At 41.8% G+C, this 16,497-nt stretch overlaps 1 protein-coding gene across 8 annotated transcripts; it reads right to left on the bottom strand.

The window, feature by feature from the left end:
• Window positions 1-1,050: 1,050 nt before the first annotated feature.
• On the bottom strand, window positions 1,051-16,468 carry fbxl18 (F-box and leucine-rich repeat protein 18). 8 transcript variants are annotated; one of them, XM_061770328.1, is made up of 11 exons: window positions 16,349-16,392; window positions 13,290-13,372; window positions 12,904-13,103; window positions 11,144-11,493; window positions 10,327-10,462; window positions 9,814-9,876; window positions 9,432-9,701; window positions 6,787-7,210; window positions 4,062-4,446; window positions 1,968-2,186; window positions 1,051-1,518 (listed from the first exon to the last, which is right to left on the bottom strand). In XM_061770328.1, exons 1-11 carry the CDS (start codon window positions 16,375-16,377, stop codon window positions 1,362-1,364), a joined length of 2,316 nt encoding a protein of 771 aa, XP_061626312.1. In that variant the 5' UTR covers window positions 16,378-16,392; the 3' UTR covers window positions 1,051-1,361. The 8 variants fall into 8 exon arrangements, with proteins under 8 accessions (XP_061626312.1, XP_061626315.1, XP_061626317.1 ...); XM_061770331.1 differs by lacking the exon at window positions 16,349-16,392 and adding an exon at window positions 15,624-15,881; XM_061770333.1 differs by lacking the exon at window positions 16,349-16,392 and adding an exon at window positions 15,715-15,833.
• Between the last annotated feature and the right edge of the window lie 29 nt (window positions 16,469-16,497).

Below are 16,497 nucleotides of genomic sequence, written 5' to 3'. Positions count from 1 at the left end.
CTGTCAGCCTATCCATCACCACTGCAAACAGGAAGGGGCTCAAGGCTGATCCCTGATGCAGTCCCACCTCCACCTTAAATTCCTCTGTCACACCAACAGCAAACCTCACCACTGTTCTGCCGCCCTCATACATGTCCTGTATTATTCTAACATACTTCTCTGCCACTCCAGAGCCACTTCCTTTCCCAGCTTCCACCACATGGTTCTCTGCTCTGCCTTCGTCTTCTTAATCTTATACACCACCATCCTATGCTGTCGAGCCACACTGTCGGTTATGACGACAAACTGCAGACCCCGATGAGGACGACGAGCACGCAGAGGAGCTTCCCTGAGACGGTTCCTGACAGAAATTCTTTGGTTATGCAAACCGATTGTTGCAGCAGCTGTCCGGGTGGCTGGTCTCAGATGATCTCGGAGGTGAACGTGCTGGATGTGGAGGTCCTGGGCTGGTGTGGTTACATGTGGTCTGCGGTTGTGAGGCCTGTTGGATGCACTGTCAAATTGTATGAAAAGCGTTTGGAGACGGCTGTTGATAGAGAAATGAACATTCAATTCACGGGCAACAGCTCTGGTGGGCATTCCTGCACTCGGCATGCCAATTGCACGCTTCCTCAGAACTTCGATCATCTGTGGTATTGTGCTGTGTAATAAAACTGCACATTTCAGAGCGGCCTTTTATTGTGTCCATCCTATGGCTCACCTATGCAATAATCATGCTGTCTAATCAGCATCTTGATATGAGGTGGGATGGATTATCTCGACAAAACAGAAACGCACACGAACACAGATTTGTGAACAATATTTGAGGGGGATGGCCTTTTGTGTGTGTAGAAAAAGTTTTAGATCTTGAGTCCAGCTCACAAAAAATGGGAGCAAAAACAAGTGTTGGATTTATATTTTTGTTCAGTGTAAATTGCAATGAAATGACATTTAAAAAAATACATAAAAGACAAAAAGTAACATTTTAAACAAGCAACATTCAAGTCATTTTTAAAAACTATTTTTCCTTTTAGACTGATGATTGACTGTGGTGGCAGAAATAACAGGTAGTCATTAAAAAATAATAATTTATTGGAATTGGAGGTCCAATATACATTTTTGCAAACAAATACATCCTTTAATTTGGCACTTATAAAAGAGTGGCATGTTATTTTTGATGCAAAAAAAAAAAGGCAAAATTTAAATGGCAGTTCTTAAAAAAAAAAAACACTTCACTCTAAACTCACTGTAACATCTCCATTCAAAGCATCACAACTTAAGGTTAAAAAGAAAGAGCTGAAAACAGGACAAACGAGTCCAATCAGTCTTCTTGATCGTAAACTTCAGCAGCACCAATGGCGTGGAGGTATTGTGAGTTGTCATCACCATGGTGACAAACGCGGCGGCTGGGCCACGTGACTCTGGAATAAGGTGGTGCTGTCCAACAGAGTGAGGGGGATGTCTCTGATGACGGAAGGCAGGTCTTCGTGCTGTATCGGGTAAATGACTGCAGAAAGGCCCGGCCGCTCAGGTAAAAACCTGCAAGAGGGATGTACAAAATATCAAATTACTACCCCCCTACAAATAGTATTTACACCAAGGGTAGGGCTGGGTGATATGCCCTAAAAATAAAATCACATTTTTTTACACAAAAATCTGATTTGAAGTCACCCTCCCCTCTTCAATGAAAAACAAATGAACAATGTTAAAAGTTTGTTTTAAATTTCTTTTTCCCGCTTCTGGCATTTGCTTTATTTCTCCTGATACAAATTTTTTTCAACTGTATTTTTTCCCCCAGTAGCATCTACTCCCCCAGAAATAATAGAATTACAGCTCATGGGGGGATAGCGCGTCCACGCTGATGTGAACGCGATTCAAACTACGCAAACCGCTTACACTAAAAAAAAACTGTCCTGGCAAGTAAAGTGGAATTAATTCATACAAAATCAATTAATCACCCAGCCCTAAGCGTGCACTTTTATGCAGACCTGTCAAGGAGAGTTTTCTGCAGATTCCGGCAGGCCACCAACGTACCGCCGGTGAACATGTGGCACATGACCACGCGGCTGCAGCGCCCCATGAATAACTCAGCCGCAGCCGCCTCAAAAGAGCCGTTGCGCGAGATGAGGCAGAAGCGTTGCAGGCTGCAGCAGCAGGAGAGGGCATCAAAGAAGGAAGAGTTGGCGTTCAAGTAGGGCTGCTCTAACCTGAACACATCCATTCACAATAAATACAACAGATTGAAAAAAAATCTGTGAATCGATTCAGGCCAAACACTTCAGCACACACAAGATGTTTGGCTAATCCCTGACCCTAAGGAGTAAAAAAAGGCCAAAATAAACAAAATATTTGCTTTTCAAAACAGCAGACTTCCTGTGCATATTCAGGCATGGCTTCTTGAGAATCTTTTTTATGAGTCTACTCATGATATAAGTCTACCAAATTTCATGTTGCCATGTGAAAGTGGCTTCGGGGACTGATTTTTCTAGGACAAGCTATGACAGATATGTCATAGAAGGACCTCTGGAAAACTGCCAAAATGATTCTAAAATGGCAGGTTTGAACCAAAACGGCAGATTTCAAGTGCATTTTCCGGCATTGAGTCATTAGACTTTTTGGCGCATATACAGTGGGGCAAAAATCTATTTAGTCAGCCATCAATTCTGCATGTTCTCGCACTTAAAAAGATGAGAGGCCTGCAATTTTTATCATAGGTCTGGGCTCCACGCAAAGATTTCGTCACGTGGGGTCAAAATGATCACAAGAACAGTGAGCAAAAATCCCAGAACCACATGGGGGGGACCTAATGAATGACCTGCAGAGAGCTGAGACCAAAGTAACAAAGGCTACCATCAGTAACACACTACACCGCCAGGGACTCAAATCCTGCAGTGCCAGACGTGTCCCCCTGCTTTATCCAGTACATGTCCAGGCTCGTCTGAAGTTTGCTACAGAGCATTTGGATGATCCAGAAGAGGATTGGGAGAATGTCGTATGGTCAGATGAAACCAAAATAAAACTTTTTGGTAAATACTCAACTTGTCATGTTTGGAGGAGAAAAAATGCAGAGTTGCATCCAAAGAACACTATACCTACTATGAAGCATGGGGGTGGAAACATCATGCTTTGGTGCCGTTTTTTCTGCAATGGGATCAGGACGACTGATCCGTGTAAAGGAAAGAATGAATGGGGCCATGTATAGGGTTGGGCATTGAGAACCGATTGGAACCGGGACTAACGTTCCGGTTCTCCCGGAACAGTTCAAATCTAAACATTTCTGTGCCCAGTTTCGATGCCTCGTCCTCCAGCTGCGAAGAAGTGCCGAAAAACAAAGAAGAAGTGACGTAAACCAACGACGAAAAACGTCCATCCTGTGGAGGGTATCAATGATGGTCTTCTGGCTAGTTGTCAAGTCCGCAGTCAAGTCCATATTGAACCCAACAGACAATTGAACCAAACTGAGGGAATTTAATGACACCTGGGGGAACCTGTGCAGGTGCTTTGAGTTTAATAGATCATTAGTGTGTGACAGTTTATAACATTTATGGCCTGCAAAATTTGGGCTGATTTCTTCACAGTATTCTAATATTTTGAATTCCTGATTTTGTGGGTTTTATGAGCTGGAAGCCCAAATTATGTAAAAATAAACAAAAATACTTTTTGTTTCAATTGGCTGGCCCTGAATCTATAATCTATGAAAGTTTAACTTTCTGAATGGAATTATGGAAATCAATAAACTTTTCCATGACATTTTTTTGGAAAGGGTCTGTATACCAAATTTCATGTTGCCAAGAGAAACTGGCTTTGGGGGATGAATTTTTAATGGACCAGTCTGTCATGGAAGGACCCCTGAAAAAATGGCCAAAATGAGCCTTAAATGTCAGGTGTGAAATAAAATGGCAGTCTTTCTGTGCATTTTCAGGCATGGCTTCTTAAACTTTTTTTGTGGGTCTACTCATGATAGATATGGCTACCAAATTCCACCTTGCTAAGGGAAACTGGCTTCGGGTCTCAATTTTCTGGGACAATCTAGAACAAGTATGTCATTGAAGGCCCTCTGAAAATTGTAACATCCGTGTTACCTGAGTTCTCGTAGCTGCGAGCAGTGTCTGAGTGCCTCCAGCAGGGCGGCGTTATAGTTCATAATTTTTAGCGTGCCGATGTTGGCGAGCGACAAGACCTGCAGGTCCTTGCACTGAGTCACTAGGTGGGCCAAACCCGTGCCTCTCAGGACGCCGGGCAGGCCGGCTAGCGTCAGGCGGCGCAACCGCGTCATCCCGCCTAGCGCTGCCAAGTGGGCGTCCCCCACCCCCCTGGCCCATGCACACATGCCACGTGGCTCCATGCTTGCACGGGTGCACGGCTCCAGGCGGGGCAGAGCGGAGACGAAACCCGGCCCGATAAGCTCCAAGGTCTCCAGGGAGAGGCATCCCGCGGCCAGCTGGCTAATTCCTGAGGTGGTGTCCCCTAGGGACAAAGGAGGGTAGAATACTCGAGTAAAAAGTACTGCTCCAAATGATTACTTAACAGTAAGCAAGTATTCAGTGGAAAAAAAATACTCAAGTACAGTGGTACATTGACATAAGTGACTCAACTAAAGTTCCCCCGCCCCCTCTCCCTCAAAGTTACAAGCCGTCGTTTGCAATTTGGGTTGGAAATACCCAGAATGTCCTTTTTCAAGCTATTCTAGTTGGCAGGTGAAACAGCCAGATTTCAACTGCCTCGGAACAGCTGAAAGCAGCAGTGGTAAGGCCCCTTCTTTAGATTTAACAATATTATCTATAATCTATAGAGCAGTATCAACTTTACCATTTTAAAGCAAAATCTTACAAAAACCTTTCATTGTTTAGCAAATTGTAATATTTCTGAAAAGTACCAGTCTGGTTTTAGGGTAAACCAGAGCGTCAAGATTTTAAGTGATTTTAGAGGTAATCTTGATGACAATAAACAAATAGTTTCTGCTGGATCTAAAGACTGATTTTGGTATGGTAGACCACACCTTTTTTTTAAAAGACAAAAATATCTGGTCGGCCTCTCTGGTGCTGCACACAAATGTTATAAAAACATTACTCTAACCTACCTAACTGAGAGAACTTTTATGCTAAGCTTAGATGCATGTTCCTCAAAAGGCTATGAAGTAACGTGGTGTGCCCCAGGGTTTAATTGTATGCCCCTTTATTATTAAATTCGTACATGCTCCCTCTTGGCAGTGTCATCATAAGGCGCGGAGTGAAGTTGCACAGCTACGCTGACGATATGCACCTGTACATCTGTGTCTCCTGATGACAGCAGTCCAATTGATGCCCTTTTTCATTGTATTTGAGACATCAAATAACGGATGGCACGGAACCTTCTCCATCTTTACCAGGATAAGACTGATGTTTTAGTCATCGGTCCTGAGGCCCAAAGAGAAAAACTCTCTTTGAAGACCTCACCACAAGTGATAAACCAGAGTGTTATTTTAGACTAGAGACGCTAATGTACGGATTTATCACTAATCGGAGTGATTACTGTAATGCCCTGCTTGTGGTCTTCCCAAAAAGAGTATTTCAACTTTACAATGACTACAAAATTTGGCAGCACGTGTCCTTACAAAGACCAGATCGCGGGAGAACGTTATGCCGATTTTAAAATCACTGCATTGGATTTCCCTGTGGTTCAGGATTGACTACATTTCGTTTACTAGTCTTTAAATGTCCTCTGCACTGGGAGTTATGATGGGCCGTTTGTTGTGATCCTGCGCCGGGGGCTGTGTCCTGAGGGCCTGTGGCCGCGGCCTATGGTCTGGTCCCGGTGCGGACGGCTCCCCGAGATGGTGTTTCTTCACCTGGATGCTCTGTACTCAGCCTCAGGTTATTAGGTCATTAAGGTATTATTTTTAACCTTGATGCGTGTGTGCATGTCAGTGTCCTTGTCAACAAGTAGCGGTCAGGTTTGATTTATATTTTAATAATGTACAGCGCTTTGTGTTGCATATTTTTTGGATGAAAAATGCTTAGAAATAAAGTCTGATTGATTTGTCATTAATATACAATATGTAAATAAGCTTTGTTCTGACTGGATCCCTCCCCTTTCCCAATTTCAATATGGAAAACAGCTGATTGGTCCATACCAAGGCATCTACTAGTGTCTACAAGCTTGGAGCGCCCAAGCATTAATAGTGACATCACGCCCTTCAACGTCTTACTATTGTGAAGCCTAATTCACCAAGCGGCGGATAGTCGGCCCACTAATTGAGAATGTGATCTGCCAGGGGATGTGGTGAAAAGTCAAAGAGAGGGCGGGATATTTTCAGGTTATGCTCATCATTCGCTCCCATTCATGTAAATTGAACCTGCCGGGATTTATCTATTTCACCCATCACAGATACATTCAAATTTAGAAATACAGTACTGTTGTTAAACACAACATAGTGGTTAGGGTTAGGGTTAGGGTAACCCTAACCCTAACCCATATGAATGTAGACTGTGTTTGTATGGCTGAGACTCGCTCGCTTAACACCGGTAAATGCCATGTTGTCGTTGAAGGGGTGGGTACCAACCGCAAAGTGGGCAGGTATTGACATGAATATTAATTGGCGTAACTACGTCACACCGTCAGTGATTTTGAATCCTGTTATCTGCAAGGCGTTTTGGTGTTTAAATGCTATTGCATTTAATCGACAATCCCCATAGATGTAAAACTTAAACCAAGTCACTGACTCACGCCCTGTGGTATGCATAAAAGAGTCGAAAAAAAGAAATTATTGTGATGGCATGGGCCCTTTGAGCAAATGTAACAAAGTAAATGTAGCATATCTCTACCCACCTTGGTTCCCCACGTCCGAGCCAACTTTGTAGTTCTGGAAGCCCACTCGAGGGAGCTTCTTCAAGCCACGCAGAAGTAAGGGAGACGAGTTCTGCGCGGCACTATGATGTGACTGGACGCCGTCCGAGAGGGCGCAGGCGGTTAAGGTGAGCGAGCGAAGGTGCTGGAGTTGAGCGAGGCTGGCGCACAAATGGGGTGCGGGTGGCGGTAGGGTAGAAGCGTGCTCGTGGTGGTAGTGCGTGTGCATCAAGTTCAAGTGGCGGAGGTTGACGCAGCTGGATGCCAGCCGGCTCATGTTGGAAGGGAGCAGTTGGTCATCTGCACCACGACACTCCGAGTACGGCACGTGGTTGATGCCGCTGAGGTTGAGGCTCAGCAGCCGCGAGGCATCCCGCACGCCGCCCTCCAGCAGTGACTGGAAAACCTGGAAAGTAAGTAGGTAAGTAAGTAAGTAAACGTTATTTCCATTGCTCTTTTAACAGACAAAAGCCAAAGAGCTTTCCAGTGAATACCCGCTTAGTCATGGTTTGGCATTCGTTGATTTTTTCTTGTGGCCAAGGAACAACGTTGAAGTGAGGGCAGAAGTTTCATTTCATCGGGACAGAGAACATTTCATAGGCTAAATCTTATTTCTTTACTTGCAAACATCTCACAACCTCGATCCTCGCTTCTCTGTTTACATTAGCGCCTCCCACTAGATATCCCATCGAGGAGTACGGAGGAGCAAAAATGTCATCCTAAATATTACACTTTCATTGCCAGGATTCCTACACATTAGCAATTTCTAAATTCCATACTTTTTGGTAAAACAATTTCAAATAATTAAACATTTTAGTAAATACAGTGCTGTAAAAAAAAAAAAGTATTGGAACAATGTAACTACTTGAGACGTTCGAATGGTGTACATTATAAGCTGATAACTATAATAACGACAACAACAACCGCCTGCATTTTCTGAGCCAATCAGAATCGAGTATTCACCAAGCCCATGGTATAATACTATGGAGTCACACACAAACATTTTAACTGCGCTTCCTAGCGCCTTTAAAAAAATATAAAAATAATTTTAAAAAATACACGGATCAATCTGTATATCTTTTTTGATATTAGTTGTATGTTTTAGAAAATAGAGAGTTGTAACTTGTAACAGTCTTTTCCAGATCTGGAAATGTATTAAATCAAATTCCCTTCTTTTCCACACTTGCGTAGCAGACCCAACACCATCATGGTCCCACCTCCGAACTTCGCTGTTGGTATGGTGTTTCTAGGGTGATGTGCAGTGCCATTTCTACTCCAAACGTGGTGTGCATTATGGCATCTCATCAGACCAGACTATATTCTCCCAGTATTTAAATGGCTTGTCCAAATGTTGTTCAGCAAATTTTAAACGAGCTTTGACACGCTTCTTTTTCGGTAATGGGGTCTTGTGTGATGAACGTGCCTACAGGCCATGGCGGCGGAGTGCATTAGTCAAAACAGTGAGTAATTCCTTGTGACAACAGTACCTGCTAATTCCAGGTCTTTTTGAAGCGATCCACAGGTGGTCCTTGGCTCTTGGACAACTTTTCTGATTATTCTTTGCACTCCTCTGTCAGAAATCTTGGGAGGAGCATCTGATCGAGGCAAATTTATGGTGGTATGGTTGGCTTTCCACTTACGTATTATGGCCCGAACCGTGCTCACTGGAACGTTCAGAAGCTTAGATATGCGCCTGTAACCAATGCCATCGTTATGTTTTGCAACACTTGCTTTGCAATGGTCTTGAGACTGCTCTTTGCTCTTACCCATCATGAGAAGTGTCTTGACTCACACCTTGGCAATGAGACCTTTTTGTAGACCATCAGATAGGACTGAACATTTTACTGTTTTCTTATTTTGTTTGTATTTTTAAGGTTAAATGTAGTGGGAAAAACGAAAGCTGGATATGAGCTCCATATACGCATACTTTCCATAACCTACAACATGTCGACCAGAAATTACCACAAATTTTACATTTTAACTGCAATTGAATTCCAAATTGAATTTTGAAAAAAACATTTTAATTAGCCATTTGTTTATTTTTAATTTAAATGGTTAAATGTAATGAAAATTAAAGATGTATATGAGCTACATAAGCAAAGATTTTCTTTTATTTGGATTACTACCGAGACTTTTTTGCCTTTTTTATGCACTTTTAGCTGTTTGTTGACCTGGCCAAACAGTCCAACACAACAAATACAAAATGACAACATAGGCAAGGAGCTGCTGTAGGCCATAGCTCATGCTCAGACGCTCACATTGTACCTGCTCCAGCTCCTGTCATCAATCTCCTTAAAGACTCACATTCAATACACGAATACGACAGCACCTGCAGCAATTACACGTTATCACACCAATTTATCTCTTTTACATTCTGCTTTTTTTTTTTTAAACACTATATATTGCTATTTTTCTTATTTAAAAACCTGTTTTGGGGGAGCTGGAATGGATTAATTGCCATTCAATTAATTTATACTTGGAAAATATATTTGATATACGAATTCATGAATGAAGTTATGAGCTTGGACACAGAAGAAATTAAAGTTGAAAGGTACCACTGTATCCTATTCCTAGTTGATGCTTTAGTTCACTTGTGAGTGTATGGATATGCGTTTTTTTTGTCTGACCTGCGGCCACAGGGCAGGGCAGCGGCTGAAGCTCAGGTGCTTGGGGCTGTTGCCCTCTAGCGCCTGCTTCAGTGACGAGGGGTCCAGCCAAGAGCGAGGCAACTGCAGGGCCTCCAGATCACCACGGAGGCCCAGGCTCTGGGCCAGTGACGGGGCGGCGGACCAGTGGGCCGGGTTGGGGCCAGGGACGGACACCAGGAAAACGCGGAGGCGCTCTGGAATGTGAACACTGAACACAGCCAGGTAGAGTAGCAGCAACGTCTGGTTCACCTAAGGACAACCATTGCATTTTAAGGGTATTGTTGGAAATTAACTGTTATGTCCTTTATTTTTTATATTAATTTATGCATACATATTGCGTTGTAAAACAGATTACACTTACTGAGCCTTTGAAGACATAAGGAAGGGGGAACAGGAAGCTGTCACCTCGTGGCATCTTATAGTACTATTAGAATGAATAAGCATTGTGGTTTTTTTGTATTTATTTAAGTCATAAAAGTGAATATTGAGGTTAATCTAATTACTGTGTGGAAAGTGACCTGGCGGCACGGTGACCGACTGGTTAGCACATCTGCCTCACAGTTCGGTGGACCCGAGTTCAAATCCGGCCTTGCCTGTGTGGCATTTGCGTGTTCTCCCCGTGCCTGCGTGGGTTTTCTCCGGGCACTCCGGTTTCCTCTCACATCCCAAAAACATACGTGGTAGGTTGATTGAAGACTATAAATTGCCCGTAGGTGTGAATGTGAGTGCGAATGGTTGTTTGTTTATATGTGCCCTGCGATTGACTGGCGACCAGTTCAGGGTGGACCCCGCCTTATCCCAAAGACCCTAGTCGATCCTAGTGAGGATAAGCGGTACAGAAAATGGATGGATGGATGGATGGATGGAAAGTGACCTCTCCTGGAGCTAGTCGGGCGCTGAACTCCTCCAGTTGCTCGTAGTGCGGTACACTGCTCTGGCCCACCATCAGGTGGCAGCTTACGCCGATGCCCTCCCTGGTCACGTCTGAGATGTCGAACTGCAGCATCAGCCTAACAACACACAAGACAATAGTTCAATTATTTTTATACTTGCATGACAGCGAAGAAGGTATTGCATATTTTTTCTGCTTAAAAACATGGCCCATACAGAGAGACCTTTTAATTTTCTATTGAATTAGAATTTTAAAAAACATTTAACATTTCTTGAAAACATTGCATGTACAGAGAACATTTTTAAATGAAACTTTAAATTCTTTTAATTGAACTTAATGTTTAACTTTTAATTTGGAATTGTATGTTGATATTTACTTTTAATTTGTAAATATTTTTCTATACATTTATGTATTATTTATTTGTATTTCTTTTTTTTCAACTTATTTTCACGCTTAAGTTACTGAAAACATTGCCTTTACAAATCATCTTTAACGTTTTAATTAATTGAAATGTTCCTTTTTAATAAAATGTTTTTACTTGTAATTACATTTGCAATTGTAATTTCATTTTTGCAGTTGAATTTAACTTCTACTTTTAATTGTTTTGAATGATTAAATATATATATATTTTTTATATTTATTATCTTTATTGACTTTTAAAAAAAACTTAATTGATTTTTTTATTGAACATTTTAATTTCAAAGAAACGTTTTAGGATGGCCACAATCCACCCTGAACTACAGTATATAAATGACACCCAAACGGTTTTCGGGCAGCATAACTGCTGCGCGGTCCTTACTTGCGTAGCTTAGCACAGCAGGGTACCACGCCGTAGCTGGGCGTCAGCAGCGTCTGCCGCAGCTCGGCCAGGCAGCTTAGTCGGTCCACCGCCTCTCCTGCCAGCTTGCCGGCATCGAAGCCCGGCTGCACGTCGAAGGCCAACGAGCGCAGCAGGGGCAGCGAGGCCAGAAGGCGAGAGAGGCGCAGCGCCGTCAGCCGCCACCCGCTCACGTCCAGATGCGTCACTGCCTTGCAGCGGCCCACAGAATCCACCGCGCCGCTGCTCAGCCAGTAGACGCCGTTAAGGCTCAGGGACTGCACGTGATTGGACAGCTGCCGCAGCGTGTGGCGTACTGTCTGATCGTCCATCTGCACGAGAGAAAGGTAGGGGGGAGGTTTGTCGAAAGTGACCAATAGGAAATGTAAAAAATAAGTGCCTCCCTCAATTAGACAACACAAGGAAAAAAAATCAAACATAAAACAGGCAGTAACTGTTATAGACACTGTAATGGACACGCCAGTAAAGATGACACCCAGCGCCCCCAGTCTCGTGCTGGTTCCGCATACCTGCCTCGGCTGCCCGCTGAGTCAGTCTGCGTACACAAGACATTTAAGGAAAACCTTGCTTGTCTATCAAAGAAGAAGCATGGGAGGTTTAAACTTCGCACACGGACGCTAAATAAATTACCAGCCATTCCCAAGTAGCTCATCAAAGATGAGACACAGACATTTGGTTTCTCTACCGGACGCTAAATTAATTACCAGCCATTCCCAGTCATCCTGAAGAGCCTCAGAGACTTCTTTTTCTCGCTGTTTTCAGTGACATTTGTTCTTTCTATCTGGGACAATAGAAGGAGCACTAGCGACACCCACAGGTAGTGGGAGGCTACTGCAATCCCGGATTAATTAATCAGAATCTTCACTGGACTTGAATGTTATATAATATTTCAAGAATTTTGCATGAACGCCACCAGTGGTACCATCGCAATAGCGCCACTAGTGACTGTATTTCAGCAAATTAGAATGTCTGATGTCAAATCTGTTTGTCAACTGAACCGGGTGAGATGTTTCACCCCAAACAACACAAATGCCACATTGCAAATATTACAGTGTTCTCAACAACCATATACAATTGAAACATTCGTTACAGGGATTAAAGAGGATGTGCGCGTGGCAATACAAGGCTGGAAAATGGTCTCGTTATCTTAAATCCAATAATTCAGATTTTATCCCACTGGTCTTAAACCGCAAAATAATCCTAAAATGGAAAAGTAACATTAAGAGGCGGTCCATCTTCCCTGTTGGCCCTAGAGGGTGAAAAGGGGGGGGGGGGGGGGGACCAAGCCCGGAGCCCCTTTTGTTTTGGTGGCTCTCGTTCAACCAACTTGCCGAAGACTGGCTCAGCCAGGACGCCAAAAGACCTCTGGTTATCGAGAACTCTTATCTAATTCATGTAGCAACCTTTAGATTACGAGACTGATAAAAGGTTTGTCGTCCCTTTCTCCTAAATGTTATATATATATAAAAAAATGACATGGTGCCCCTTTACGAGACAAACTAGCTTGATTTTCACTTTAAAGCGTAAATCGGACTAACCCGGAAGTGAACGCAGGCGTTTACCTTCATTCGTATCTTTTTCCAAATGAATGACATTTTTATCTAACCCCCATATACGCTACAACACCGTTGTTCCCATTTTTACTCTGGTGCTATCCAAAATAGCAGCACACATCAAGGTGCACTAACATAATGCATGGTCAAGTGTGTATATGCGCATACCGTGTACTCCTCGGACAGGCATACGTGTGCCAGCAAGCTCTTGTCGCAGCAGAGCGTCTGCAGCCGTTGGCAGACGGGCGCCACATTGGTAAGCAGGTCACACACAGGCACGTGGCGCAGGATGTTCAGAAGGATCTCGTCAGACAGGTCGGACATGCCCACCGCCGCCGCCGCCATCACAGGATCCTCCTCAGCCTGGCCTGTACCGACAAATGTTTATGGTGATTTATGGGTTCACTCAAATGAAAATGGAGGCAGTACATGCGGTACATAAACACATATTTGACATTTTTCTTTGATTTGTCATTTCTTTTAATTTGTATGTAATTTATGAGACTTCAATTGTATTTTGTTTCAATTTTTAGTAACAAATAATAATCTCATACCCTGCGATAGTCTGGCAACCAGTTCACTGTGTACCCCGCCTCTCGCCCAGTCAGCTGGGATAGGTTCCAGCACCCCCGCGACCCTAGTGATCATAAGCGGTATGGGAAACGAATGAATGAATGAATATTTATCTCATTCACTGTCACTGACGGCTGTTGAATTCAAATATTCATGTTAACATGGAGGACTGGCAGTGCATGTTGTTAGTTGCAATTATTCATATTTATTTATTTTATCTAAACAGCTGAATGTCATGAAAATGAAAGCTGGAAATTAGACTTTACACCGATCTGATCGGCTTGATTGGTATCGGAGGATAATTAGAATTTGATGCTGATCGGCTTTAATGTCATAATTTGGCGCTCCGCAAAAGACATTTACTCTGAGTCGCCATCGTATACAGTATATTTGAATCCAAAAGCTAGTTTATTTTTAGCCTTGTCGCGTGTCTTTTGACGTAGTACTGTAAATATTTGACCACCAATAAAGTTATTTTTTTTTAAAAAACGTCAGCGGTGAGGGGCAGACAACACGTTTGAGACAGACAACACGTAATGCCTGGATCAGACTATAAGACATATTTGCTCTTTCACGATTGCACTTTGTCAGACTACTGCAATAAAATCTTGTATTCAGATACCAACACATCCCGTCTTTTACGATCACTGGGCTTTATCTTGTCAACTCAAAAGCCGACCAAATACACTTGTTACCATGGTGACGACAGCAACAACGGATCGCGCCCTGTGTATTATAATAACAGAACGTGGAAAAACGTGTGTTGGTGGTCACCAGTGCTCGGGAGAGTACTTTAATTCAAGGATTGCTTGAGGTATGTTCACGTATTTTTAATACGATACGGCTTGCAAGCAGGCAACAAAACATTATGTAGCCTAGCAAGCTAGTGCTAGCACCAACGGTTGTACGTAAACATGCCGCCCTTCTGTCGTATCATGCTCTAATGTTTTGGTGTGAGTGAAGTCATTTAATTACAATAAAGTTATTTTATTACAGTAAGTTACCACCCATTATTTTTGTCATGTTGTAATGTTGGTTTGACCTGACTGATTAGAATACATGACCTGAATAGAGAATACTTTTGTTGAACATACTCAGTATACAGTACACAAGTATATACAGTAAATGAACAAGTCATTTAAATAGACACGTTGCTCCATCTTGTGATCGGATCGGTTATTGTTTTTTTTAAAACTCGTGATCTGATCGTGATTGGCCCCAAAAATTCTGATTGTGTAAAGCCTACTGGAAATAACTACTTTCACCTTTTCTTGGATTTCTTATTACTGGAAAATGTTGACCAGCTGTTACATTAATTTACAAATGTAGTTCAATTGTAATTTAATTTTAAATTGGATTTTAAAATATAAACATTTTAATATTTTACTATTTTGTTTGTATTTTTAATGTTAAATGTAGTGGAAAAAAAACAAAAGCTGGATATGAGCTCCATATACACATACTTTCATAACCTATAACATGTTGACCAGAAATTACCACGAATTTTACATTTTAACTGCAATTTAATTCCAAATTGAATTTGAAAAAACAAACATTTTAATTCGCATTTATTTTTAATTTAAATGGTTAAATGTAATGAAATTGAAAGTTGTATATGAGCTACATAAACTAATATTTTCTTTTATTTGGATTACTACAGAGAAAAAACAAACATTTTAATTCGCATTTATTTTTAATTTAAATGGTTAAATGTAATGAAATTGAAAGTTGTATATGAGCTACATAAGCTAATATTTTCTTTTATTTGGATTACTACAGACCTGAAACATGTTGACCAGAAATTGCATTTTAATTTTATTTTAGGGCAATTATAATTTAAATAAAATTGTAAAAATACAAACATTTACAGTTTTCGTTTTGTATCTTTTGAATTTAAATGATTAAATGCGATGAAAATGAAAGTTGTACATGAGCTATATAAGCTAATATTTCAATATTTTCTTACGTCTGAAATTTATTTTTTACTACGGAAAGTGGGACGTCACAGAAAACTCAAAAATCTTCAAATGCAGGAGTTTAAAAGATTGTCGTGAAAGTGAAACACAGCTAACAATGGAAAAGAGATACTTTATTGAATCACACCTTTTGTGAAAACTAATTGCTATCCTTTAGTCACTCGAGAGTGACATTAAAAAGTCCATCAGTAAAAAAAAAAAAAAACAACAAAAAAAACAAACAAACAAACAAACAAAAACGACACGAGCACACTTGGGGTTTAAATCACCTGCTATGTAGCAATTAGCCTTACTTGCTAATACGGTATCGTGTTGATGCTAAATTGCTAATCCTCCCACCTGCCAAACGTGTCGTTCCTGTGACGTCTGAAATGACAGCACCTCTCACCGTGGACACCATTAGCGCTACTACTAAATGTCAGGTGTTCACCTGCCGAGGAGGCATCTTTGCTATAGTTTCGAAGTTGGGTCCTCCTCACCGTCTTCCCCGGCCCGGAGTCGCTTTCTTGGCAAGCACGGACAAAATTCACCGCTGCAACATGGCGGAGGACTTTACGCGTTGCACTCACCGCGACGGCGAAAGCAATCGAGTTCCTACAACTCGATCAGCGCAAGTAACAGGACGACCTGCCAGAATCAATTCAGTTAATGGGAGCGTTTTAGTTTTAGCAGCTCTAGTGAAGTTAGACTTTACCGCGAAACTTCCAATACAGCGTTTGATATAGGTTAAAATGAGGAAAAATAGATAAACAAAAGGTGAAATGTCACATAAAATAAACAAACAAGATAGCATTTAATTTAAATATGATCTTGTTTATTTGACTTAAAAAGGTTGACATAGTTAACCGTGGCCGCCTTTTTAAGTCGAACGCTAAAACTAAACTAATCTCGGTAATGTCAACTTTTATCATTATTGAATTTTCATATGTGACAAGGTAGCGTCGTAGGAAGTTCACGCTGAGTGGTTTTATTGGCACCGTGAGTTAAGTATGCAAAGGTTTACATATTTAATTAATAATTAAGTCTTTCTCAGTTATGTAGTTAACATACACGACACTACTCACTTCAATTGGGCTTGAGGGTGAAATTCCATGATGAGCGTAAAATGTACCGTGACCTTTACAGCCAGCTAAACTGAATTTTACCGTCGTGTTTAAACTTGTGAATGCACGTCCAACTGTTCAGTGCCGCAGTTGTTTTTTTTTTTTTGCAC

The sequence above is a fragment of the Phyllopteryx taeniolatus genome, chromosome 4, assembly GCF_024500385.1.
Source record: "Phyllopteryx taeniolatus isolate TA_2022b chromosome 4, UOR_Ptae_1.2, whole genome shotgun sequence".
Lineage (NCBI taxonomy): Eukaryota > Metazoa > Chordata > Actinopteri > Syngnathiformes > Syngnathidae > Phyllopteryx > Phyllopteryx taeniolatus.
This window is presented reverse-complemented; position numbering and strand designations above follow the sequence as displayed.